General features: G+C 41.2%; 1 protein-coding gene across 3 annotated transcripts in view; it reads right to left on the minus strand.

The window, feature by feature from the left end:
- IPPK (inositol-pentakisphosphate 2-kinase) overlaps positions 1–26272 on the minus strand; it is a 54263-nt gene that overhangs the window by 4981 nt on the left and 23010 nt on the right. For 2 of the 3 annotated variants that reach the window (XM_054588009.1, XM_054588010.1), the window contains exons 7-11: positions 23922–23980; positions 23246–23318; positions 17814–18093; positions 16485–16635; positions 15690–15792 (exon numbers count right to left, since the gene is read on the minus strand). In XM_054588009.1, coding sequence (XP_054443984.1) covers positions 15690–15792; positions 16485–16635; positions 17814–18093; positions 23246–23318; positions 23922–23980 — 666 coding nt within the window. The remainder of the gene's footprint in view (positions 1–15689; positions 15793–16484; positions 16636–17813; positions 18094–23245; positions 23319–23921; positions 23981–26272) is intronic. The other variant, XM_054588011.1, reaches the window with a different exon arrangement.

Here is a 26272-nt window from a genome sequence, read left to right on the forward strand (position 1 = left end):
GAATGTCATGCAGCCACCTGGAATGATGCTACAGACAGCAGAGTCACCAAGCTCTCTGTTCAGTCACTTCATCCCCACAAGACCTCACAGGCAGGCATTGCTAGTATCCTAACTTATGGATGAGGAATCTGAGACACAGAACCACCTATCCCATCTGCATTCTTACGCGGTAACAGGGCTGGACTCAAACGCAGGGTCTTGGCTAAGAAGTTTGTACTCTTACCCATGGGCTACAAGCATGTGTAGATCTGTACCTGCTGGCCTGGAATGGCTTCCACCAGGGCTGCCAACTCAAGCAACATACAGCATAATTTGCAGGATCTTACGCATAAAGCTGTATGTGTGCTCACATGTGTGTTACAGACAGAGAGATCCTAATAGATGGTCCCCTCCGTATGGAATCCAGGGCATTCTTTCCCCTTTCCTCTTTGAAGTTTCCAATATTTCATTTTTTTTTTTTTTATTGAATAGCTTTTAATAAAAATAAACTAGTTACAAAAAAGAAAGTGCCTTAGACTTTATCACTGGTCCCAACATTTGTGTGATGACAGATTCATAACCTCTCTCCCTTTTAGTCATTCCCCCTGTGTCACTCAGCCAGGAGGACCCACCCTGAGAAAACATCCAAGCTTTACTTTTCCCAAAGACAGAACTGTACAGGAAGGAGGGGAAAGAAGCCCAAGTGTAAGTTATCTCAGGCCTACTGACTGCTTTTTTTTTTTTGGTGCCATTTTTTTCTCCCCTTCATTCCCCTCTACCCTGCCCTCCCCACCACCAGCCTTCCTCCCCCCACCCCCCTACTTCATATGCATGGGCTGTACATTTAAGTTCTTTGGCTTCTCCATTTCCTATACTATTCTTAACCTCCCTGTCTATTTTGTACCTATTATTTATGCTTCTTACTCCCTGTACCTTTCCCCACATTTGCCCCCTCTCCACCTCTGATCTCCATTTCTATGATTCTGTTCCTGTTCTAGTTGTTTGCTTAGTTTTTGGGTTTTTTTTTGGGGGGGGGGTTCAGTTGTTGCTAGTTGTGAGTTTGTTGTCATTTTACTGTTCATAGTCCCTTTAACATTTCATATAAGAGCTTGGTGATGATGAACTCCTTTAACTTGACCTTATCTGGGAAGTTCTTTATCTGCCCTCACAGTCTAAATGATAGCTTTGCTGGATAAAGTAATCTTGGATGTAGGTCCTTGCCTTTCGTGACTTTGAATACTTCTTTCTGGCCCCTTCTGTCCTGCAAGGTTTCTTTTGAGAAATCAGCTGATAGTCTTATGGGAACGCCTTTGTAGGTAACTGTCTCCTTTCTTTTGCTGATTTTAAGATCCTCTCCTATCTTTAGTCTTGGGTAACGCAATTATGATGTGTCTTGGTGTGTGTTTCCTTGGGTCCAACTTCTTTGGGACTCTGAACTGCCTGGATCTCCTGGAAGTCTATTTCCTTTGCCAGATTGGGGAAGTTCTCCTTCATTATATTTTGAAATTAGTTTTCAATTTCTTGCTCTTGTTCTTCCTCTCCTCCTTCTGGCACCCCTATGATTCGGATGTTGGAATGTTTAAAGTTGTCTCAGAGGTTTCTAAGCCTCTCTTCTTTTTTTTGAATTCTTGTTTTTTTTCATTCTGTTCTGGTTCTATGTTTATCTCTTCCTTCTATTCTAAATCGTTTATTTGCATTCCAGTTTCCTCCCTTTACTGTTGGTTCCCTGTATATTTTTATTTTACTTTGCATAGCCTTTTTTCCTCCATTTTGCGACAATACTCAGCCATTTCAGTGAGCATCCTGATTACCAGTGTTTTGAACTGTGCATCTGGTAAGTTAGCTATTTCTTCATTACTTAGTTCTATTTTTGGAGCTTGGATGTGTTCTTTCATTTGAGCCATATTTTTTTGTCTCTGCACCTTATTTATTTTTTATTTTTATTTAGAGACAGAAAATGAGAGAGAGAGAGAGAGAGAGAGAGAGAGAGAGAGAAACATCGATCTTCTGTTCCACCTGTACATTGGTTGGTTCTTTTATGTGCCCTGACTGGGGATCAAACTCACAACCTTGGCATAGCAGGATGACATTCTAACCAACTGAGCTACCCAGCCAAAGCTCTGACTGCTCTTCTTTGGGAGTGGAAAAAAACCTTTACAAGTAGAAGAAAAAGGAGCTCTTCTCTTTATATTGTTCATTTAGCTAAGAAATCAGATATTTCACACAGTACATTAAAAATGCAGCCCTTATAATTATGAAGAGATAAATACAAAAAACAGGTATAAAATATTTATTATGTCCTAATCTGCAAGACATAAGTCCCAGAAGCCATAAAAGACTAAAAGATTTGAATACATAAAAAATATTTCATATGACAGTTACTGAAATGGAAATTATTATGACATATAAGAGATGATCAATATGAAGAATAATGTGTTAAATCAATACGGAAAAAGAAAAGTACCCAAGAGAGATATGGACCAAATAAATTGAAATAGCCAATAAATAGATGAAAAGTTGCTCAACCTTATAGTAACCAAAGAAATGTACATTATAATAGTGAAATATTTCCACTCATAAGATAGACAAAATTATAAATATATGTGTTTTTCAGACACAGAATGAAAGGGTGAGACTTACGCATCAAATGATGCTGGACTATATTACAGGGGCCAAGCTAACGCTGAGGTCAAGTAGAAAAAGCTGGACAGAATATTGAAAACATCTGCGTGAAGGCAGAGTAACAAGACCAAGGAGAATTGTTGGACCAAGGGGAAGACAAAGACATTTAGGTCTTTTTTGCCTAGGAAAGGGCAGGGGAGAGCAAGCAACAATTTTGGAAGGTTGTCCAAGGGGCACTTTTAACCAATCTCCAGGGCCCTGGAGACAGTAACCATGACGAACTTTGGGTTAGTAACCAAAATGCTGTATCTTAAAACTGAGTGAGCCAAAAGTTGTCAGGCCTTACCAGGAACTGCAGCTTTGCTTCAATGAGCTCAGCCACCAAAAATGGATTAATATGATCCTAGCTTGCCAATGTATCCTCTGGCCAGAGCAAACCTAAAATTCTCCCTGGAAGAAAATAACATTCTAGGCCTCAAATTATTTCTCAAATAATTTCTCAAATAGTTTCTGATACACAAGCAAAACAAATCCAAGTACAAAACAAGATGACTTGAATGAAGAAAAACCACGACAGTAGAAAGAGACACACATGGACTCCAGCTATTAGAAGTACCAGACATGCATGCTGCTCTGCTCAAAGAATAAAAGACAAAATGGAGAACTTCAAAGAAGAACTGGAGACTATAAAAATGAACTGTTAGAAAATTCCAGAAATAAAAACTATAAAAATCAGTATTGAGAATTCAACAGGTAATTTTAACAGCATATTAGAAAAAACTGAATAGACTCGCTAAACTGGGAGATTAAGTGTGTACATATATTTACACATATATTCACAGTGAAGCATGCAAAGGAAAATGGCTAGAAAACATTGAGGAAAGGACATGAGGCAGAAATAAAAGAGAATGTGTTTAATATACACGTAACTGGAAGAAGAGAAAGAACTGCAGAAACAAAATTTGAAAAAGTTAAGGCCAAAAATATTCCAAAACTGAGGAAAGACATCAAGCCACAGATTCAAGAATGACTTAATACACCCTGGCTGGTGTGGCTCAGTGAACTAAGCACTGGCCTGTGAACCAAATGGTCACTGGTTCGATTCCCAGTCAGGGCACATGCATGGGTTGCAGGCCTGGTCTCCAGTTGGGGGCGTGCAAGAGGCAACCACACATTGATGTTTCTCTCCCTTTGCCTCCCTTCTCTAAAAATAAATAAATAAAAATGTTTTAAAAAAACAATGACTTCATACATATCACCAGAGAGTAACTAAGAATGAATCACCAGCAGACCTACACTAAGGGAATATGAAATGGTTATTTCATTATTTCATAATTTGGTTATTCATTAGAGAAACCAAAATGATCCCAGACATAAGCTCAGAAATGCAGGGCAGAATCAAAGACAATGCAAGAGAAAATATTTGGGTAAATGGACACTGATGGTATAAAACATACATAGCAACAATAGCAACATAAGTCAGGAGTAATAGTAAAATATACGCCAACAATATAGCATTGTTCAAGAAGACAGTAAAGGAACTAAACAATATTAGACTTTAATAAGGCAACTGTTTGCTGCAATCACTAGAATAAAACACTAAAAAAAACAAACAAAAAAACCCAACTCATTAACTTCCAAAGAAACAGAGCACAAAAATGGACTGATTTTAAAAAATCAACCCAAAATACAATAGGAGACAAGAAGAAACCTAAAACAGGAGGGAAAAATTAAAAGGATTAAACCAAGGAATAAGTCCCATTAAATGATAAAGACATAATATCAGAATGGACAGAAAATCAAACCGTATCACAAAGATTAAAAATAAAAGAGCAGGAAAAAATATACAGGTTCAAGTTCTAACCAAAAGAATCTAGAGAAGTTACAGAAATATGAGACAAAGGAAACTTTTAAGGTAAAAAGTATTACTGGAGCTAAAGATACCAAAAATGACAAATGACACTTGAAAATGAAAAATGCAATTTACCAGGAAGATGTAACAATTCCAAATGAAAGGCACCTGATAATATAGCCTCAAAATATGTAAGAAACAAAAAAAAAATTCCATAATCATTATGTAACATTTCAAAACATCCTTTTTATGGTGCAGGCAGAATGGTAAAATCAGTAAGGTTATACACAATCTGAATAACATAATTAATTTGACCTAGTGGGCTAATATAAAACACTGCATCCAACAATTTAAAAAGATGGCTTCTTTTCAAGTATACACAGAAGCATTTTTAAAAAAATGAATAAATCAAGTCACAATAAATTTCAAAGTATAAAAAGCCAATCTCAACAAATTTCAAAGGGCGATATTAAGTATATTCTCTAACTATAATGGAATTTTGCTAGTAATCAATATGAAAAAGATAATTAGAATCACCACTTTTGGTAATTATTTCTCTTCTAAAATACTTCCATGGGTCAAAGAAGAATCCTGATACCAATCAGAGTATATTTGTATTAAGTGACATTGAAAATTCAGCTTGTGGCATGTAGCTAAAACCATGTTTACAGAAAAATACAGGGTAGGCAAAAGTAGGTTCACAGTTGTGAGCACACAAAACAGAGTTTATTCTTGTAATATTTAATTCCAGTACTATTTTCCGTATGAACAACTATAGACCTACTTTTGTCCACTCTGTATATAGCTTTAACTATATATTTTAGGAAAAAAAGAAGGCCAAAACTTAATTAGGTAATAAGCGTTTCTCATCTGGAAGAAGTTATTTCAGAAAGAACGAATCATCCAAAGAAATTTTCAAAAAGGTAATAATCAAGACTAGAAACTAATGAAATGGAAAATCATACAGTATGAACTATTAAATTAACTTTTACAAAACTAGCAGAAGTTATAAACTCTTGGGGGGATGTACTGAGAAGACAAATATAATACATCAGGGATAAAGGTGTATTTTTTTCAGATGTTATAAAATATTAAAAGATGAGAACATTATGGAAAATAATATGCCAAAATTTTTAAAATTTTACCTAAAACAAAGATTTCTACAAAATACAACTTACCAAAACTGACAAAAGAAAGAAAATCTGAAATTGAGATCAGAATTGCAATTTCCCTACAAAAGACAACTATGAGCCCAGGTGGTTTCATTTGTGATTCTACAAAATACTTAAGGAAAAAATAATAAAAGTTTTACTTCACCTCTTCCAGAGAACAGAACATAATCAGACCCTACTGAAATATTTTATGACAGGCATAATCCTTGATCTCAAGACCTAACAAAAACATTACAAAAACTCTCATCATTCACAAACATTTATGCAAACTCCTAGAAAAATATTAACAAATATAATATAGAAAAAAAACTAATACATCACTACAAATTGTACAATTAGCCCATTAACAGAAAATAAGGGAAAAGTCCTATAATCACCTCAAAAGAAAAAGAAAAGGCATTGATAAAATTATATATTCACTTACGATAAAAAAAAAAAAAAACCCAAAGGAAAACAAACCTCTTAACAAATCAGGCTCTGGCCAGTGTGGCTCAGTTGGCTGGAACATTGGCCCATAAACCGAAAGGTTGCAGGTTCGATTCCTGGTCAGGGTACATACGCAGGTGGCAGGGTCAATTCCCAGCCAGGGCCAGTAGAAGAAGGACACCAATCAATGCTTCTCTCTCTCTCTTTGTCTCTCTCTCTCTCTCTCTCTCTCTGTCTGTCTCTCTACCTTCCTCTCTCTCTAAAAAGCAATGACAAAATGTCCTCGGATGTAAGCAAAAGAAAATAAGTAAAGGTATGAGGGTTGGATAGGAAAAAAAAAAATCAAAATCAGAGACAATATAATCACATATATTGAAAATTTAAAAGAAGCTATAAATAAGTTGTTAGACTTAGTTTAGCAAGGTTGACAAATAAAAGGTCAAAACAGAAAAATCAACTGTTATCTACAACAGTATAAAAATATTTTAAGATACCATTTATACCTAAAACTATCAAATATCTGAGAATAAATCTAATAAAACATAAGACCTCTCTAAAGATGATCATAAAATGGTTTTTTTTTTCAGATTTTAAATACCTCCAAAAAAACTAGAAAGAAAATATCCGTGGTGGAAGACACAATATTGTGCATATGTCACCTCGCATGCATTACTTTAATGTCAAACCAATATAAATCCCAAGTTTTATTGGCTTTTCCTTGTGGAACTGAACAAGCTGATTCTAACAATTACATAGACAAGTAAAACATCAAGAAAGATTAGGCATTTATTAAAGAAGAGACATTCTTGAAGAAGGTAGAATTTATTCTACTAGGTATCAAGACTTGTTATGATTTTATAGTGACCAGGACAATTCCTATGATTCTGGGACAATTCCATATGAAAAATAAAACAGTTCCTCATACTGTACCAAAAATCAATTGCAAATGGATACCCACCAAATATGAAAGATAAAATGATACAGTTTATATAGTACCTATAGGTCTTTAAGGTAAATGAAAGGTAGAGATAGACTTAAAAAGAAAAAAGATGTAATTAAACTACCTTAAAGTTATGAAATTCCCTTTTTTAAATTTTTTTTACTTTTCAATTACAGTTGACATATAAAATATTAGTTTTAAGTGTACAACATAGTGATATGACATTTATGTAACAAAGTAATCACCCCGTAAGTCTAGTACCCACCTAACACCATACATGATTATTACAATATTATTGACTATATTCCCTTTGCTGTGCTTTATATGCCCATGACTATATAACTAGCAATTTGTAATTCTTAATTCCATCCCCTTTTCCATCCATTCCCCAACCACTTTCCCATCTGGCAATCATCAAAATGTTCTATACCTGTGAGCTCATTGTTTTGTTTGTTTATGTTGTTTTTAAGATTCCACATATAAGTGAAATCATATGGTATTTGTCTTTAACTTATTTCACTTGGCATAATATCCCCTAGAACCATCCATGTTGTTGCAAATGGCAAGATGTCACACTTTTTAATGGCTGAATAATATTCCACTGTATATACATATCACATCTTCTTTATCCATTCGTCTATTAATTGTTTCCAACACTTGGTTATTGTAAATAGTGCTGCAATGAACATAATGATGTATGTCTCTTTCAATTAGTGTTTTGAGTTTCTTTGAATAAATACCCAGAAGTGGGATTATTGGGTCCTTCTGTCTCTTATTTATAGCCTTTGGCTCTCTTCCCTTCTTAAAGGGCTCCATTAAGAGAGTAAAACAGCAAGCTACAGAGTGAAAGAAGTTATCTGAAAGAAGTATCTTCCATATATAAAGTACAATGGGCTTCTTTGCAGAATACATAAAGAACTTTCAAATCAATAAGGAAATGGCATCACTAGCCATCAGAGAGTTGCAAATTAAAACCACAATGAGATACCACTTCACATCAGTCAGAATGGCCATCATAACCAAATCAACAAACAAGTGCTAGCAAGGTTGTGGAGAAAATGGAACCCTAGTCCACTGTTGGTGGGAATGCAGACTAGTGCAGCCACTGTGGAAAACAGTTTGGAATTTCCTCAAAAAACTAAAAATGGAACTGCCTTTTGACCTGGCAATTCCTCTGCTGGGATTATACACTAAGAATCCCAAAACACCAATTCAAAAGAACCTACACACCCCAATGTTCATAGCAACACAACTGACAATAGCCAAGAGCTGGAAGCAACCCAAGTGCCCATTAGTACATGAGTGAATCAAAAAACTAATGGTACATTTACACAATGGAATACTAGGCAGCAGAAAGAAAGAAGGAGCTCATACTCTTCGTAACAACATAGATGGATCTGGAGAGCATTATGCTAAGTGAAATAAGCCACGTGGTGAAAGACAAATACCATATGATCTCACCTATAAGTGGAACCTCATCAACAGAACAAGCAAGCAAGCAAAATATAACCAGAGACATTGAAATAAAGAACTGAGAGTAACCAGAGGAGGGGCGAAGGGGATAACGAGGACAAAGGGGAAGGGTAATCAAGGAACATGTGTAAAGGACACATAGACAAAGCCAAAAGGGGGTAGGATCAAGGGTGGGAGGTGGGATAGGAGGGACGGGGGGAGTGATGGGAGGAAAATGGACAAAATTGTACTTGAATAACAATAAAATAAAGTTTAAAAAAAAAAAAGAAATGGCGAACAACCCTACAAGAAACTGGTCAAGCAGTACTTCACAAAAAAGAAAACACCTATAGCCATTAAACATTGAAAAGGTGCTTACTCTCATTACCACAACAAGCCATCAGTACACACTCATCAGAATAGCTGAAGTTAAAAAGACCCACAACCAAGGGACTGAGAGGGTATGGGGCAACAGGAACTACCCTGGTCCATTGTGGGGAATAGAAATATTAAACCTGCTTTGCAATATCTGCTAAAGCTAAATATGCTCAAACCCCTGGCCTAGAAATCCCACTACTAGGAATGCACCACAATGCACCCACTCATGCATCACTTCTCATGCAGAGGTTTTTGGCAAAATGTCATATCACCCAGGTGACTCAGCCCCGCTTCAGTCTAGATTTCGTGCCCTGCGACTTCTGGCTTTTCCCAAAACTAACATCACCTTGGAAAGGGAAGAGATTTCGGACCATCGATGAGATTCAGGAAAATATGACGGGGCAGCTGATGGCAACTGAGAGAACTCTGTGAGGTCCCAGGATGCCTACTTTGAAGGGGACTGAGGCGTCATTGTCCTATGTACAATGTTTCTTGTATCTTGTATCTTCTTCAATAAATGTCTTGATTTTTCATATTACGTGGTTGAAAACCTTTTGGACAGACCGCATATTTCAAGAAGAAAAGAACTAGAAAAAACTTTAGGCCAATAAATTAGACAACTTAGATGAAAGAGACAAATTCCTAAAAAGAAGGAAATTACCAAAACTGACTCAAGAAGAAATAGATAATATGATTAGACTTACAATAACTAAAGAGACTGAGTTGGGCATCAAAACACTACCTACAGAGAAAAGCCCAAACTCAGATGGCTTCACTAGTGAATTCACTAGTGAATATTCTATCAACTATTTAAAGAAGATTAATTATCACTCCTTCTCAAACTCTTCCAAATTTAAAAGAGCCTGGATCACTTTCCAATTCATTTGATAAGGTCAGTATTACCTGATGCTAAAAACAAAAATAGACATCATAAAAAACTGAAAACTACAGATTAATATCTCTTATGAATATAGACACAAAAATCCTCAAGGAAATAATAGCAAATTGCATCCAGCAACATATAAGAAGGATCATATGCATGACCTAGTGGGATTTATCCCAGGAATGCAAGGTTGGTTGTAATATACCAGAATAAATTAATTTAATATACCATATTTATAGAATAAAAACCAAAAACCACATGACAATCTCAATTGATGCAGAAAAGGCATTTGACAAAATCCAATAATCCTTTCATGATAAACACATTCAACAAATTAGGGAGAAAAGGGAATTTCTTCAACCTAATAAAGTATATCTATGAGAAACCCATAGCTAACACCATACATAATGACAAAAGAGTGAACACTATCGCAGTAAGACAAGAACAAATCAGGGATGTCAGATCTTGCCAATTCTATTCAACACTATATACTAAAGGTTCTAGCCAGGGCACTTATGCAAGAAAAACACATAAAAGGCTTGCAATTTGGAAAAGAAGAAGTAAAACTATCTCTATCCACAGATTATTTTCTATGGAAAGAAAATAATCCCAAGCAGTCCACTGAAAAACTATTAGAACCAATAAATTCAGCAAGGTTGAAAGTGATAAGATCAATACGCAAGAACAAATTGCATTTCTATACACTTGCAATGATCAACCTGAAAACACAATTTAGAAAACAATTCCATTTACAACAGCATCAAATAAACCAAAACATTCAGCAACAAACTTAAAGTACAAAATTTATGCTCTGAAAACTATGGGATTGTTGAAAGAAAAACCAAGATCTAACCAAAATGGGAAAGCATCTCATGTTAAAAAATTGGAAGCCTTACTATTGTAAAGATGGCCATACTACCCTGAGCAATCTACAGATTCACCACTATCTCTACCACAATCTCGGCTGGCTTCTTTGTAGAAATTGCCAGGCTGATCCCAAAATTCATATGGAATTAATTATAAGGAACTCTGAAGAGCTAAAACAATCTTAAAAAAAAAGAACAAAGTTGGAGAACTTATACTTCCCAATTTCAAAACTTACTAAAAAGCAAGAGTAAATCAAGACAAGATATGGACATAAGTATAAACATAGATCAGTGGAACACAAGGGTGCCAAGACCATTCAATGTCTCTTCAACAAATGGTACAGGGACAACTGGATATCCACATGCAAAGAATGATGTTGGCTCTCTAATTCAAATCATATATAAAAATTAACTCCAAATAAATAAAAAAACTAAATGTAAGAGCCAAAACCATAAAAATGTTAGAAGAAAATGGAAAAATATTCATCACCTTGGATTTAGCAATGGATTCTGAGATATGACAATGAAAACATGAACAACAATAAGATAAAAATAGATAAATTGGACCTCATCAAAATTAAAAACATTTTTGCATCAAAGGACATTATCAAAAGAGTAAAAAGACAACTGAAAGGATGGAAGAAAAAGTATTTGCAAATCATATATCTGATAAGGGCCTACTATCCACAAAATACAGAATTCTTACAACTCAACAACAAGACAAATTACATAATTAAAAAGTGGGCGAAGGATGTGAAAAGAGTTCTCCAAATAAAGTATAAAAGGGGTAGCAAGCACATAAAAAAAATTGTTTAGTCTTCAGGGAAATGTAAAACCACAATGAGCTACCACTTCACACCCAAAAGGATGACTAAAATCAGAAGAACAGATAACAAGTACTGTCAAAAATATGGAAAAATTGGAACTGTCCTACACTGCCAACAGGAATGTAAGTTATCATTTGATCCAGAAATTCCACTCCTATGCATATGCCCTAGAAAAGTCTATGTCCACACAAAAATCTGTACACAAATATTTACAGCAGCATTATTCACAGTGGCCAAAAAGTGGAAACAACTCAATGCCCAACCAACTGATGAATAAACAAAATTTGTTTTGTATATCTATACAGTGCAATATTATTCAGCCATGAAGTATTGATATATGCTACAGTACAGACAAACCTTGAAAACATTATGCTAAGTCAGAGTCATAAAGGACCATAAATTGAATGATTTCATTTATATGCTATATCTAAAATAGGTAGATAGTGATCGAAAGATTAGTGGTGGCTGAGGGCTGCGGGCAGGGAGTGGGGTGGTGATAAAGGGATTATAGCTAAAGGGTAGGTGACTTCGGTGTTGATGAAAGTGTCCTCATCATTTGGTATGGGGATGGCTGCACATATTTTTGAATCTAGTAAAAACCATTGAATTATACACTTGAAGCAGGTAAATTATATGGTATGTAAATTATACCTCAATAAAGCTGTTATTAAAAAAAGGGAAAATAGGAAAGACCTGAGATGCAAGAATGTTGGATATAAACATGAGCAAACATGGTAGATCTAAACAAACATCTGTATAAAATAATACTGTAAATTGTGATTTTGAAAAAGAACAAGACAAATAGAATTGCAGACAGTAAGTACATGTATGTTGCGAGAAATAACTGAAATTAAAGTATCCGAAATCCTTTTTTTCAAAAAGATTTTACTTAGTTTTAGAGACGTGAAGGGAGGGAGAAAGAGAGGGAGAGAAACATCAATGTGTGTTTGCCTCTCATGTGCCCCCTATGGAGGACTGGCCTGCAACCCAGGCATGTGCCCTAGACTGGGAATCGAACTGGCGACCCTTTGGTTTGCAGGCCAGCACTCAATCCACTGAGCAACACCAGCCAGGGCGGTTTCCCAAACCTTATATTGTTTGTTTGGCCATGGTTGGAGGTTTAGGGGTTAAGTTATTATTTAGCGTTATACTTTAAATCTGCATGGTCAAATTGGACAAATAACCACTAAAATAACATGAACAATGTATAATTTCCAAACTAATAAGAAAAAAATGGAATATAAAAGCTAACAAGCAAAAATGAACAGAGAGGTCAGCAAACTGTGGGGCTGGGAGCCAAATCCAGCCTGCCACCTGTTTTGTAAATAAAGTTTTACTGGAACACAGCTGTGCTCGCTTATGTTTGTTTATGGCTGCTTCTAAGCTACAATGGCCAAGTCAAGTACCTACAACAGAGACCAGATGGCCTACAAAGTCTAAAGCATTTACTATCTGGCCCTTTATAAAGTCTGCTGACTGCCAATACAGAATACTACACGACAAGCAGAAAGCAAGAGTCACCCTGGGCTGCAATTTCCTGAGCATGGAAATAAAGACAATATCCCCTCCTCTCTCATTTCATCAGAGGTACATTAGGTAAACAACCTTTGAGAAAGAACTTTAACAGCCTGTGTCCAAGGAATGTTCTTGACCTACCCTGCCAGCTTCCCACTCCACAGCAGCCCTCTTTTGATTCTAACCACCAGAACCTAACTCCTTAAGACAAAAAGAGGCAGACCCTTATATTCCAAAACTGAGAGATCTCAAACCACGTTACATTAAATTCAAACTGGTGAACAACACATAATGTGGACAGTCCCCCGAATGGTGTGAGTGTGGGTGTGTGGGTATGTGCTTGTACGTGAGAAGTTCTAAAAACATACACTCCATACTGTTAGCCATGCATATCTATTGCCTGGGTAGGAATATGGCCACATTTTATACAATATACTCACTGCTTGCATCTTTTCATCAAATGGTTTGTTTAGAGATAAGTGTAAGTTCACGTGCACTTGAAAGAAATAAAGAAGAGATCCCAAATACCCTTTACCCGGCCTCCCCCAATGGTGACATCTTGCAGAGCTGTATAATACACTATCATGGCCAGGAGAGTGACATCGATACATTCCACAGTTTTATCCCAATCTCCAAAGTTTTACATGTATTCCTGTGTTTGTGTATTTTACCACACATGTAGAACAGTGCATACACCACCACAGTCAAGTTACATACAGAGCAGTTCCATCACTGCAGTGATCCCTCATGTCGACCTTTTATAATCACACCCACCTTCCTTCTACCTCCTCTCCAACCTGCGGCAATGACACATCTTTGTCATTTCAAAAATGTCACTTAAACAAAAACACAGTGTGTGACCTTTTGTGATTGGCTTCAGGGTGCTATGTGTATCCAGAGCCTGTTCCTTTTCATTGTTCAGCAATGCCAGTCTATGCAACCTATTGTAGGTCATGTGCTGGCAACTTAGTTTGTGTCCACATTCTAGTCATTCCATAGACTAAATGAACACCCCTGCACAAGGTTTTGGGTGAGGAGAAGTCTTCCATCCTCTTTGAGAACTGCCCAGCTGGGTTACAGGCTCTTGCCTTGTTCAGTTTATTAGAAAGCTGCCAGACTGTTTCCTGAGTGGCCAATGCCACTTTACATCCCACCAGCAGTGTATGAGTGACCCATTTTCTCTGCATCAGCATTCAGTGTTTTCCCAATGTCCTTATTTTAGCCATTTTCATAGTTACGTAATGACTACTCGAATCTATTACGAGACTATGTTTACATGAGGTTAAAAAACAAATAAAACTAAAAAGTAAACCATGATTATTTAGTAGGAATTTTGAAAAATATAGAAATATATAAAAAAGGAACTAAGGTCCTATGTTTTCTCTCTTTAAACAAGAAGCAATGGTGTTATTTATTCCAAAATCAATGTATTCAAGTTCCAGGCAACATAGGGCAGATTCTGTTGCTTCATTTGAGGCCAAGGACCCACTTTTGGTTCTCTCCCCACCTTGAAGGTGCTCTGCCTTCAGAGAGGACCTCTTGGCCAGAAACAACAGTGAGGCCTCCTTTTTTTTTTTTCTTTTTTAAATCCTCACCTGAGGATATGTTTATTGATTTTAGAAAGAGAATAAAGGGGAGAGAGAGAAAACCTCGATGTGAGGGAAAACAAAGATCAGTTACCTCTGGTACATGGCCAGACCAGTGATCGAATCCGCAACCCAAGTATTGGTCCTGACTGGGGATCGAACCTGCACCCTCTTGGTATACGAGACGATGCTCTAACCAACTGAGCCACCTGGTCAGGGCGTGAGGGCTTTTTTCACAAGTGGGAACCACAGATACATCATCAATACCAGGACAGGTAAGCCAAGGGCTCCAGGGCAGCTGCCCTGGGGCACACAGAGAAGGTCACTCAGACACCTCTCCCCTACAAGAAAATGGTTCCTTAACCATTACAGCATCTAGCAACACCGTTAGCAGCTCAGTGAGGCTATGGATCCCTCTCTGAATCTAACACTTTTAAATGCAGAGAATAAAAAACAGAAGGTGACCGTATCAGACACCACACTTTTTAAAAAAATATGTGTTACACAGAACTATATAATCAAATCTCACAAGTGATGACGACAAAGCTTTTGTAAGACCTCTGTAGCAACTGCAGTGAGAAATGAAAGGTCTGATTTCTCGTGGTGCAGCCAGGGTTCTGTTCACCCTACAGTAGTTTTTGCCATGTTCGTAATGGAATGAAACACTGAATTTCAGTTAGAGCTTAGTAAAAGATTTAACTTTTTTTCCTATCCATTTTCATGGAGCTTCTGAATTCCCTGATTTGGCAGAACCAGAAAGAACAGGACCAGGCCTCTTCCCTAAGAGATTCTCCCAAGCTGCCCCTTGGCCTGAGTTCTGGTAGAAGGAAGCCCCGACCCAGCCCAACAGGTGAGGGTTCCCGGACCCCAGTGAGAGCTGTGAGAGGAAAGGTTGGTGCCAGCCAGTTCAAAGGTTTCTCAGAAGGAAGCACAGAGAGGTGACCCAGGTCCTGGACCCCAGCATAGGGGTGCAGAGAGGCTGAGCCCTGTGTGGGGGACTGCAGCCAACTGAACAAATCTTCACCAGGCCCAGTCCATCTGGGGGAAACTTTAGCCACTTCTTTCTCAAATCCCTAATTTTTCTGCTTTAACCATCAGAGGCAGGTACTGGGAAACCTTTCTCAGGAAAACCTCAAGTTAGTGCTAAGAGCCTAAGGAGCATGCAGTGTGTTTCTGGAAAGGTCTGCCCACCTTTGTCAGTGCAAAAGCCACTGTCCCGTCATCCTCAGTGGAAAGATCAAGCAGCTTCTGGTGAAATGTTTCATCATAAGGCCCATCTATCTGCAATGTTTTTCTGAAGGAAAGGGCACAAAAAAACAAGATGACAAAGCTGACTGAAAATGGTTTCTTAAACTGCTAACAGTATTAAAGAACACCTAAGGGATTCTCTTCTTCCTAATGCTACACTTTATCCTGAAGCAGCAGTTTTAAAAAGAACTTGCAAGACCAGAACCTGGGGAGCTGAGGCTGCACATTTGTTTGTGACAAATGGCATCCAGGTCAGAGAACCCACTGAAAGGACAATGGAAAAGAAGGGAGTTTCAATCCCCATCATGCATTTGAGATTGTGGACCCCAGGGACCCAAATCAGGAGGCCAGGGAATGAACTCGGCAGCTCAGGAAAACCTGAGGCCTAGAGCCTGCCTGGTACAGAAGCCGCCACCTGTGGAACGGCACTGCCCCCTGCAGGCTTGGCCCCAACTCAAAACTGTCAGATCCACAAGACATGCTTCTTTTCCAGGAACAGACCAGTGACTACTGATCTAAGGGACCCTGGTCCATCTTCACACAGCACTGAGTCCCTGGGTGGAACTGGCACTTGAGCGTAATGGGGAAAGGTGGATGGGACTGCTCTTCCACCTGAGAGGCCTGTGCTGCCCTTGCACTGGAGCAGCCCTTCCCCTCATCTCCACCTCACCTTCTGGGCTGCTCAGGGGCCCCACACTGGACCAGAACAGGTAGCGGTACCACAAGCCCAAGTCTCACCTCTGCTCAGGAAACTCCTCCAGGTACCTCTCAACCCGTCGATACAGGGGGTAGAGGCCTTCAATGTCCAGCAGGTCCAACATCTGCACCTGAAGGGTTTTATACAGAAGACAGCCCTTCGGTAACCCCGAGCACTCCAGGCTGCTTTTTCCTACCAAGAACATCAGGGGAAACAAGAGGTTACTGTCAAGGACTAATAAAGGTGCAGGCACAGGCTGCACAGCCTCAAGAAGCTGCTGGGCTGCTGGCACATGCACAGGGCCAGGCACACGAGAGGGAGGTGACACACATTCTGCTCTCTGTCCCTCTTTTCTCTCAGCACCCTTCTACTCCACCACATCTGTCCAGATTTAAGTTTGGAGAGACGACCTTTTGTCTAGATAAGTTAAGGCACAAAATTTAAAATGATCATGCTAACATCCCCAAATCTGTAAGAGCATGTCTGTGAAGGCCAGATCCACAGCCCACTTGCAGAGGCAGGTATCTGAAAACAGTCATATCTGTTGTGCAGAGGCAACTATACAACAAGACCTAAAAGCCACACAGGGCAGTGCTGCTGTCTTCTCACATCACATCCCTGTGGCTGTCATCAGAGGTCTCTGAGAGACCACAGAGCTCTTAACACAAAAACTGAAGCATCTCAGACTTCCTAGTTGGCCCCACAAAATAAATTCCTGGTTATAGCACCCGAAGCCACAGACGTGAATATGTAGTGGAGCACCTAGCAGGTGGCAAAGGGGCAAATGAGGAGCCCATGAACACAGGACAATAACCCAAACTAGCCTTCTTCTTGAAGCCTAGATGCCAACGAGTCACAGCTGGCTACTGGTGAATCTGTGAGGAACAGGTCCTCTAGTAGGAAATGCCCAGAGTCACAAGCTCTGCGTGCCTGTGCTCACACCTGTCTGCCAACTTCTGCCTGCTGGGACCACCCCTACCTTGAAGGGCTTGCACTGTGGGACTCCAACTTCAGTGACTCATTTCTCCACATGTTAAGAAACAGGCCAAGGAAATACACCCCCAGGTTTGCAAAGAGAATAAACCAGAAGCATGTACAGAAAGCACTCAGCAAACCACAGTGGATGCACAGACTTGTAGGACAATGCTTTAGAGAAAACCATACAGCCCAAATCTGTGCGGCAATTCACAAATCGAGACTGAAGATGAGAAAAGGAGTCTCCCGACCTAGGCCTGAGAGGCAGGGAGGTTGGATTTGGGGAGCCCTGTTGGGGCCCAGGTTGCTCCTGAAGAAGCTCTGTGAGGCCAGGAAGGACCCTTGCAGGTTGTGCCCAGGCTCTGCCCACACGCCGACCCACCCAGCCAGCCTACCTTGGTGAGGCAGGCTCCTGCTGAAAGGGCTGGCTTCACAGACACACGGGCCCCGCAACCCTGGCCCCAGCCTCCGGGCACCTGCCTGGCCCTTGTCCGAGCTGCTCAGCAGCACTCGTGTGATGACACGCACCAGCTCCCGGATCACAGCCCTTGTGCAGTGGGGCCCACTGGCCAGGCCGTTGGATGGGAAGAAGAAAGGTTTCAGGTGATATGCCAGCTCGCTCCAGTCAGCCGCGGGGCTCCGAGCATCCTTGCAGCCATAAATCAGCTCCCCATTCTTCAGGATGGAAAAAGGACAGGGAAGTGTCACCTCCAAGAGATGGGTAGGAAAGCACCTTTTTCCCCACCCACTGGGCAGGCAAAGGAGGTGACCTAACATCATCCACATGCCCCATCTGGGGTCTCTGCAGCCTGCAGGGAAACCCACTCTCATGCACCCTATCACTAACCCAGAGGCAGATCCCACTAAAAGATGGCAAAGTCCTGACCTGAAACACAAACTCTCAGACCAAAACACACAGCATATTGGCAGCCTATCACTCAACAGGCTGAGTGGTGCCCATGTGCCTGAAAGGCACACAGTGTCAGCTGGATGCTGAGACTTCTAGGCCAGTGTGGATGTCTTTAGGTGGCCAGTTTTCCAGAGCACTTCTATCCTCTGCGAAAGGCTGGGCCAGGCCCCTGCCAGGGTGGGTGAGTCTGCCAGCATTACTAGTGTGCAAACCTTCATCTTCAAGGCCATTTTGCCTTCTAAAATCAAGTCCAGCAAAGAAACACCATGTGGCACTGATGTTCCCAGCAGTGCAGGTGGGAATGCCCAGTAGGCCCAACCCTGTGACTTGTACAGGGTCTGTGGTGTCTGGTGGAAAAGGCCCCAAGAGAACCCTGGTCCCCACACCCCTGAGGAGCAGCCAACCCCAGGGGAGTAGCAAACCTCTTGCCTCATCTGTGAGATGGTATGGTCAACGGCCCCCAGGATGGTCCCCAATGGCCCCCACCCCTTGATATTCATATCCTGTAGTCCTCACCACCTCTGTAGTCCTACCCTGTAGTCCTGCAAAGGCCTGGTTTGCATGACCAACACAATCAGAGCTGAGTGACAGCATATCCCCAACAAGATATTAAGCTATAGAAGACATTGTGGCTTCCATCTTGATGACTCTATTCTCAGCTCATAGCAAGACCATGTTGAGCAGCCCCATGGAACACCTCATGACCAGGAACAAAGGCTCCCACCCAGGCCAAGGCCCTATCCTGGGGACACAGACTCTGGCGCTAACCAAGTTTTCCAATGGGATGCAGCCTCAAAAGAGACCCTGGGCCAGAGCCAGCCATGCTGTTCCTGAGTTCCCAGCCACAAATGCTGTTAGATGGCAAGTGGCTATTATGCAGCAGCAGATAATATTGATGAGGATGATTCTAGCTCTGCCCTCAGGTAGCAGATGGAAGTCAATTCAATCCAACCAGAAATGCTGGGCTTCTGGCCAAGATGGAGGGATAGGTAGACAGGCTTCGCTTCCTCGCACAACCAAAGGAAGCATAACAACCAACTTAAAAACAAAAAAACAACCAAAACTGCCAGAAAATCGAACTATGTGGAAGTACAACAACCAAGGAGTTAAGGAAACATTCATCCACACTGGTAGGAGAGGCAGAGACAGGAAGCCAGGGAGAAGAGGACGCAAGGCAAGGTGGGGACTAGATGACCAGGCAGGTGAGGTGATAGCTGGTGGGCCGGGCAGTCCCACATTCGTGCACAGATAAGCTGGGAGGAACAAGTCGGGAGCGAGACAGACCGTGCAACCCAGGGTTCCAGCACGGGAAACTAAAGCCTCAGAACCTCTGGCTGTAAAAACCTGTGGGGCTTGCAGCAGCGGGAGAAACTTCCAGCCTCACAAGAGTCTGCTGGAGGGGTCCACAGGGTGCTAGAATGTACACAAGCCCTCTCATCAAGGATTCAGCACCTAAAAGGGCACAATCTGCTTGTGGGAAGCGAGGGAAGTGACTGAAAACAGGACAAGAGCTGAGCAAGTGACATTGTTCCCTGACCCCTCCCCCACAGACAGCACCACAATGCAGCCAAGTGGGTTGCCCCACCCTGGGAAATACCTAAGGCTCCACCCCTTACAACTGAACAGGTGTACTGAAACAAAGAAATATGCCCCAAATGGAAAAACAAATCAAAGCTCCAAAAAAAGAACTAAGCAACATGGAGACAGATGACCTATCAGATGCAGAGCTCCAAACACTGCTAATGAAGATGCTCACAGAACTAATTAAGTCTAATCACAAAATGAAGAAGTAAAGGCTATGCAAAATGAAATAAAGAAAAATATACAGGCAACCAACAGTGACAGGAAGGAAACTGGGACTCAAGTCAAAGATTTGGAACAGAAGGAAGAAATAAACATTCAACTGGAACAGAATGAAGAAACAAGAATTCAAAAAAAAATGAGGAGAGGCTCAGGAACTTCTGGGACAACTTTAAACGTTTCAACATCTGAATCATAGGGGCACCAGAAGAAGAGGAAAAGCAAGAAATTGAAAACTTATTTGAAAAAATAATTAAAGAAAACTTCCCCAGTCTGGCAAAGGAACTAGACATGCAAGTCCAGGAAGCTCAAAGAATCCCAAAGCAGTTGGATCCAAGGCAAAACACACCAAGACATATCATAATTAAAGTATCCAAGATTAAAGATAAGGAGAGAATCTTAAAAGCAGCAATAGAAAAGGAGACAGTTACCTACAAAGGAATTTCCATAAGACTATCAGCTGATTTCTCAAAAGAAACCTCACAGGCATGAAGGGGCTGGAAAGATGTATTCAAAGTCATGAAAGGCAAAGACCTACAACCTGGACTACTCTATCCAGCAAAGCTATCATTTAGAATGGAAGGACAGATAAAGTGCTTCCCAGATGAGGTACAGTTAAAGGAGTTCATCATCACCAATCCCTTATTACATGAAATGTTAAAGGGACTGCTCTAAAAAAAGGTCAAAAACTATGAACAGTAAAATGACAACAAACTCAAACTATCACCAACTGAGCCTAAAAAACCCCCCACTAAACTAAACAAATAATTAGAACAGGAACAGAATCACAGAAATGGAGATCACATGGAGCCTTATAAGTGGGGAGGGGACAGGGGGAGAATGGGGGAAAGAGGTACAGGGAATAAGATGCATAAATGGTAGGCACAAAATAGATGGGGAGGTTAAGAAGAATATAGGAAATAGAGAAGCCAAAGAACTTATATGTGCAATCCATGAACATGAACTAAGGGTCAGGGAGATGAAGGGGGATGGGTAAGGCAGAGGGGGATAAAGGGGAGAAAAAAAATGGGACAACTGTAAGAGCATAATCAATAAAATACACTTTAAAGAAACAAAAACAAAAAACACATAGACAGGGCTTTCCTCCCTCAGTAAGGTCCTGGGATTCAGCAGCATGATGCCTCCACTGAGAAGCCCCTCTTTGCACTGTCAGAGCTTACAGTGTGGGTGTCCAGGGTGATGGGGACACAACTAAAGCTACTCCCAGCATAGGACTGGGGAAACCATCAAGAGACATTGACCCTTGAGATCAGCCTTACAGTGGGAGGAGGATGTGCCAGGCAAAGGGAAGGCAGTAGCTCCCAGGAGGAAAACAGGCCAAGAAGAAGTAGAAGCCGAAGCCAGGGATCATGAGTTGCAGCCTCGGCCCACCTTGAGGTTGGTCCCTCCTCCCAGCCCATGAGCGGCTGAGTGACCCCTGCAAGTGGAAGGCCTTTTCTCACCAGTGTCACATGTACATTTCAGTTGCTCAAGGACCTCATGTGACATTTGGAGGAGAGGCATCAATCCAGGCTCCATGACTACCCCATGTGTTCCCCCGCAAGTTACACAAGTGATTAGTGTTGGGCTGGACAGAGCCACAGCCCTGGAGTCTATGAACAACTTTGGGAAAGAGAGCATAACAGTGGCACTGATCCTGACACACAGAGAGGGAAGATTTGAGATTCAGAAGCAGAGCTTGCTCATTAGAAGTTACAGCACTTACAAAAATGCACTGTGTTGTTCCAAATATTATTTTTAAAAGCCATTCTTTTGAACCTATTATCACAACCTCTGAACTTTTTTCCATACTGATTTCAACAGAAGCAGCAGGCATCCAGGTTCCCAGGCCCAGGCTCTGGTCACAGGGCAGGGCAGTCTATCCAGGGGCCAAGTCAGACTCACCACTCAGCCTAAGTGTGGGCTTGACAGTCCAGCCCAGGCCAGGAAGTCAGAAAAGGGTCCACTGGAGACAGAATGCCAGTCTTACTATAGGTTCTAAAGAAATCCCCAGGTGAAAGGAAATTTACCTTCGAATGTAAACATAAAATTTCTGAACTCCTCATTAAATTTAAAAACATAAACTGACTTTGAATATGTCCTCCTTTTCTAGATTTGGAAAAGTGGAGGCACACATGGTAAAGTCAATTCACTGTGACCAAATTTCTAAGTCAGATGGGGGAAAGTCCCCCAACGCATCCCAGTGCCTTCTGAGGAGCGTCAGTGTACAGAACAGAGCTGTCCATGTAGAGCAGGACACAGAGAACACAAGCTGTCCAGATCCAACATCCCTGCTTCTGCACCGATGTGCTGCCTGCAAGCCTGTTGCAAACTCTCACATGTGTCATACTTAATTAGGACATAACTGGGACTGAGGACAGAGTCAAAGGCAAAGAGAAAAGGAGATGACAAGGGGAACCCCAAGGGACACATTTCCCACAGAGGTCACAGGTAGCTGTCCTCCAGATCTGGACAAGCCCTCCTCTCCTCTTCCCATACTCACTCCTGAGGCCCAACTCCTCCAAGAAAGAGGCCAGGTGACCACAGGGCCTCAGTGAGCCTGATCAGGGCGCCAGCCGCAGGTGGCAAGGAGAAAGCCGAGGATGCCTGGTCTGGGTGGTGGATGAACCCCTCCCTTGTGAGGCCAGTACAGAATTTACTCATTGACAAAGGGGTCCTCTAATTACAAGCTCCCTAAGTCAATTGGGAGCAAATGCACAGGTATGGCCACCCTCTAGGTTGTGCTACTGTGCCACCTAGTTGCTTCTCCCACCTCAACCACACTGGCCACAGAGATGCAGAGAAGGATATCTGCGATACAGCCTGACCATGCCAGGGCCATCCTCATTCAAAGTCAGGCCTAAGGGGAGCTGTCAGGGGAGCATAAGGCCACCTAATGGTCAAGGAGTCAACATCATATACCAGAGGAATTACAGGATGTCATGCTCATGGAATGAGACTTGGAAAATAGACTCAAAGATCCGTGCCAAGGCAGACCCAACCCAGATGTCCCTATCTGCAAGGTCAAAGGGACCAGAGTGCCATGAGTGCATCAGGCTCAGTCCAGACACCTACTGGCTCCCCCTAAAAGGGCCACAAAATAGAAGCAACTCTTACCTTAAATATCTTTAAGTTGTTCTGTGCCTCCTGCAACAAGCTTTTCAAGGCAAAGTACATTCTCTGTTTATTTCTAAAAGGGGAAACGATTATTGCTAGAATTAGAAGCAGTCTTTGCATTTACCTGCCTGTGGCTCTGGAGACATGGCTCAGGGGACAAGCCAAGGAGCTCCTGGTCTAGGTCTCCGAGTTTTTCAGGTTAAGGAGCTGCCCAGCCCTACTTGCAGAAGCCCCTAATCCCCACCCTGCTCTCAGCCCTCTTCTTGTGGCAACATCTTTCCAGCTGCTGGCTCTGCCAGGTAACTTGCAGGAATCAATACAGGCAACCCTAACCCCAGGCAAAAACCTGAGTCCTGCCCAGGGACCTGGCTATATAGGGGCCAGTAGTTCCCACGTCACAGAATGCCTGCCCCACCCCCACTCCCACACCTCCCCCACCTCACAGAACACACACCTATCGACCCCACCTCAAGAATACCTCCTTCACAGAACATCACCCAACCTCACAGAATGGCCTGCCCATGGTTCCCACTTCACAGAATACCTCCCCACCACCACACCACAGAACACCCACCAACTCCCCCTCAGAGAACATTATCCTACCTCATAGAAAACTCCCAACCACCCCACCTCCAAGGAAGATGGCACTTGGGACAAAGTAGAAGTGTTCTCTTACCCTGAGTAGAGATCAAGGGGACAGTATTTACTTATCTGCTTCCACTTCCCAGTCGCCACCTGTTAAGAATCCACCACATTGTGTCAACAATTGGATTGAGGACAGCATTGGGCTAACTGTAACACAGAACAGCTAAAGTGACCAAAGTGACCAAGATGATGAAGGTCCCAGCAGATGTCACTGCCTCTGGGTATACATCACTAGCTGGGGAGGTGGGCTTGACTCCAACCCCAGGAAACCTGGGCCTTCTCTAAGAGACTCATGTGCCTGCCAGCCCAGACCTCCACAGAAGCAGGGAAGCAGCAAGCACCGTTCTAAAGTGACATGGCTAAATTTTGGTAATCAGATAAACAATTCTGATTTGGAAGGGGAGGATGTGGCTAATAAGTAATTTCATGTTGTCTGTGAGAAGAAAAATCAGCACAGTGTTTTGAAAGGTAACATGCTAGTGTTCATCGAAACTTAAAAAGTGGGTGTCTCCTGACTTGGGAAATCCACAAAGAATTACAGGGTCAAGGATGTTCACTGCTGCCTCCCTGTAAAAGCAAAACCTAGAAACAACTAAGTCACAGCACAGCTGCTCTCAGGGGCCAGGTCACAGCAGGACACATGCTGAATGAAACAATGAATAAATGACATGCAGCTACTACCAGAAAGAGGTAGAGCTAAAATCACCAAGATTTATTCAAGTCAAAAGGCAACTTGCACAACAAAAAGTGTGATGTCACTTTTGTGAAAAAAAAAAAAAATATTACATGCATATATCCAAATATTCAAAGAAAAAACCTTGAAGGATACACAACAAACAATCCTCAAGGATTAAGTGAAAAAAGAATTAGCAAAACAACTGTACATGGCAAGATCCCATATATGCTTTAGAAATGTGTATACATGCACATGTGAACACATTAAAATATACTTAGAGACAGGCATCACCTCATTTTCACTGGATAATTTATTTTTGTTGGCACAGGAAGAAGTCTAGAAGGATGTACAAACTGATGATATGAGTTACCTCTGAAAGGCAGGTGACCTAATTCATACAATTCCATATTTTATCAGTTAAATGAGTAGGAATTGAGTCAGCAAAAATGGTGGAGTAAGAACCTTTAGAAAATCTTCCATATGGGCAACGAGAAAACTGGCAAAAACTAGGAGAATCAATTAAAATTTCCATAACTGAAAATTAACCAAAGTCTTGCAACAATCTGGGGAGCATTTATTCAAGGAGAACAGCCAAATCTAAGTAATAACTGAGCTTTGTGGCACTTTTAATGCCCTATTCCCACCCCCTTTCTAGTTGCAAGGGAACCCTGAAGACCAACAGCCCAACCATGGTGAAAAAAAGTCTGGCAGCCTCCAGAGGGGTTAAGTAGGCCAATATTCCTTAAGAAAAAATCCTTAACAAAAACTAACATCAAATTCAGCAGCATGCTAAAGGGATTATCCACCTACAATGAAGAGGGATTTATCCAGACATACAAAAATGGTTCAACATAATGAAAATCAGTGTAATTCACCATGTTAATAGAGGGAGGAAAACACCTCATGATCATTTCAGTGTAGGACAAGTACTTGATAAAATGCAACATCCTTTCATGATTTAAAAAAAAAAAAAACACTCAAGCCCTGGCTGGTGTGGCTCAGTGGACTGAGTGCCAACCTGCAAACCAAAGGGTCGCCAGTTCAATTCCCAGTCAGGGCATATGCCTGGGTTGCGGGCCAGGTATCTAGCTGGGAGAGGCAATCACACATTGATGTTTCTCTCCCTCCCTTTCTCCCTCCCTTCTCTCTCTAAAAAAAATTAATTAAATAAATAAAATCTTTAAAAAAAGAAAAAAATCCAAAACATCTATGACAGACTCACAGCTAACATCACACTTAAGGGTGAAACACTGAAAGCTATCTCCCTAAGATTGGGAACAAGACTTTTGCTACTTCCATAAAATATTATACTGCAAGTTCTAGATAGAGCAATTAGGGAAGAAAAACAAATAAAAATCATCCAGGTTGTAAAGAAAGAACTAGAACTATCTCTATTTGCAAGTGATCATGTATACAGATGATCCTAAGAAACCATCAAAAAAAAAATAAGAGCAACTGAGCAAGTTCATCAAAGGTAACAGGATTAAGATGAACATGCAGCACACAGTAGGTACTCATTCTCTGAGGGCTTTTTTTTTTTCTTCAGGTTTCCAGGGTCCAATCTTAATTCTGTGGCTCTCCAGGGGTAGTTGAGGCTATGGGGATTCTCTGATCCCTGGACTGCAGCTATGTAGAGTGTTCTGGAACTCAGTATCTCTATCCTGATAGTCCCTCACATTCCTAATATACTAAAGACTGTAGCTCCC

The sequence above is a fragment of the Pteronotus mesoamericanus genome, unplaced genomic scaffold (genome assembly GCF_021234165.1).
Source record: "Pteronotus mesoamericanus isolate MK-2021 breed Mesoamerican mustached bat unplaced genomic scaffold, CSHL_Meso_final scaffold_125, whole genome shotgun sequence".
NCBI lineage: Eukaryota > Metazoa > Chordata > Mammalia > Chiroptera > Mormoopidae > Pteronotus > Pteronotus mesoamericanus.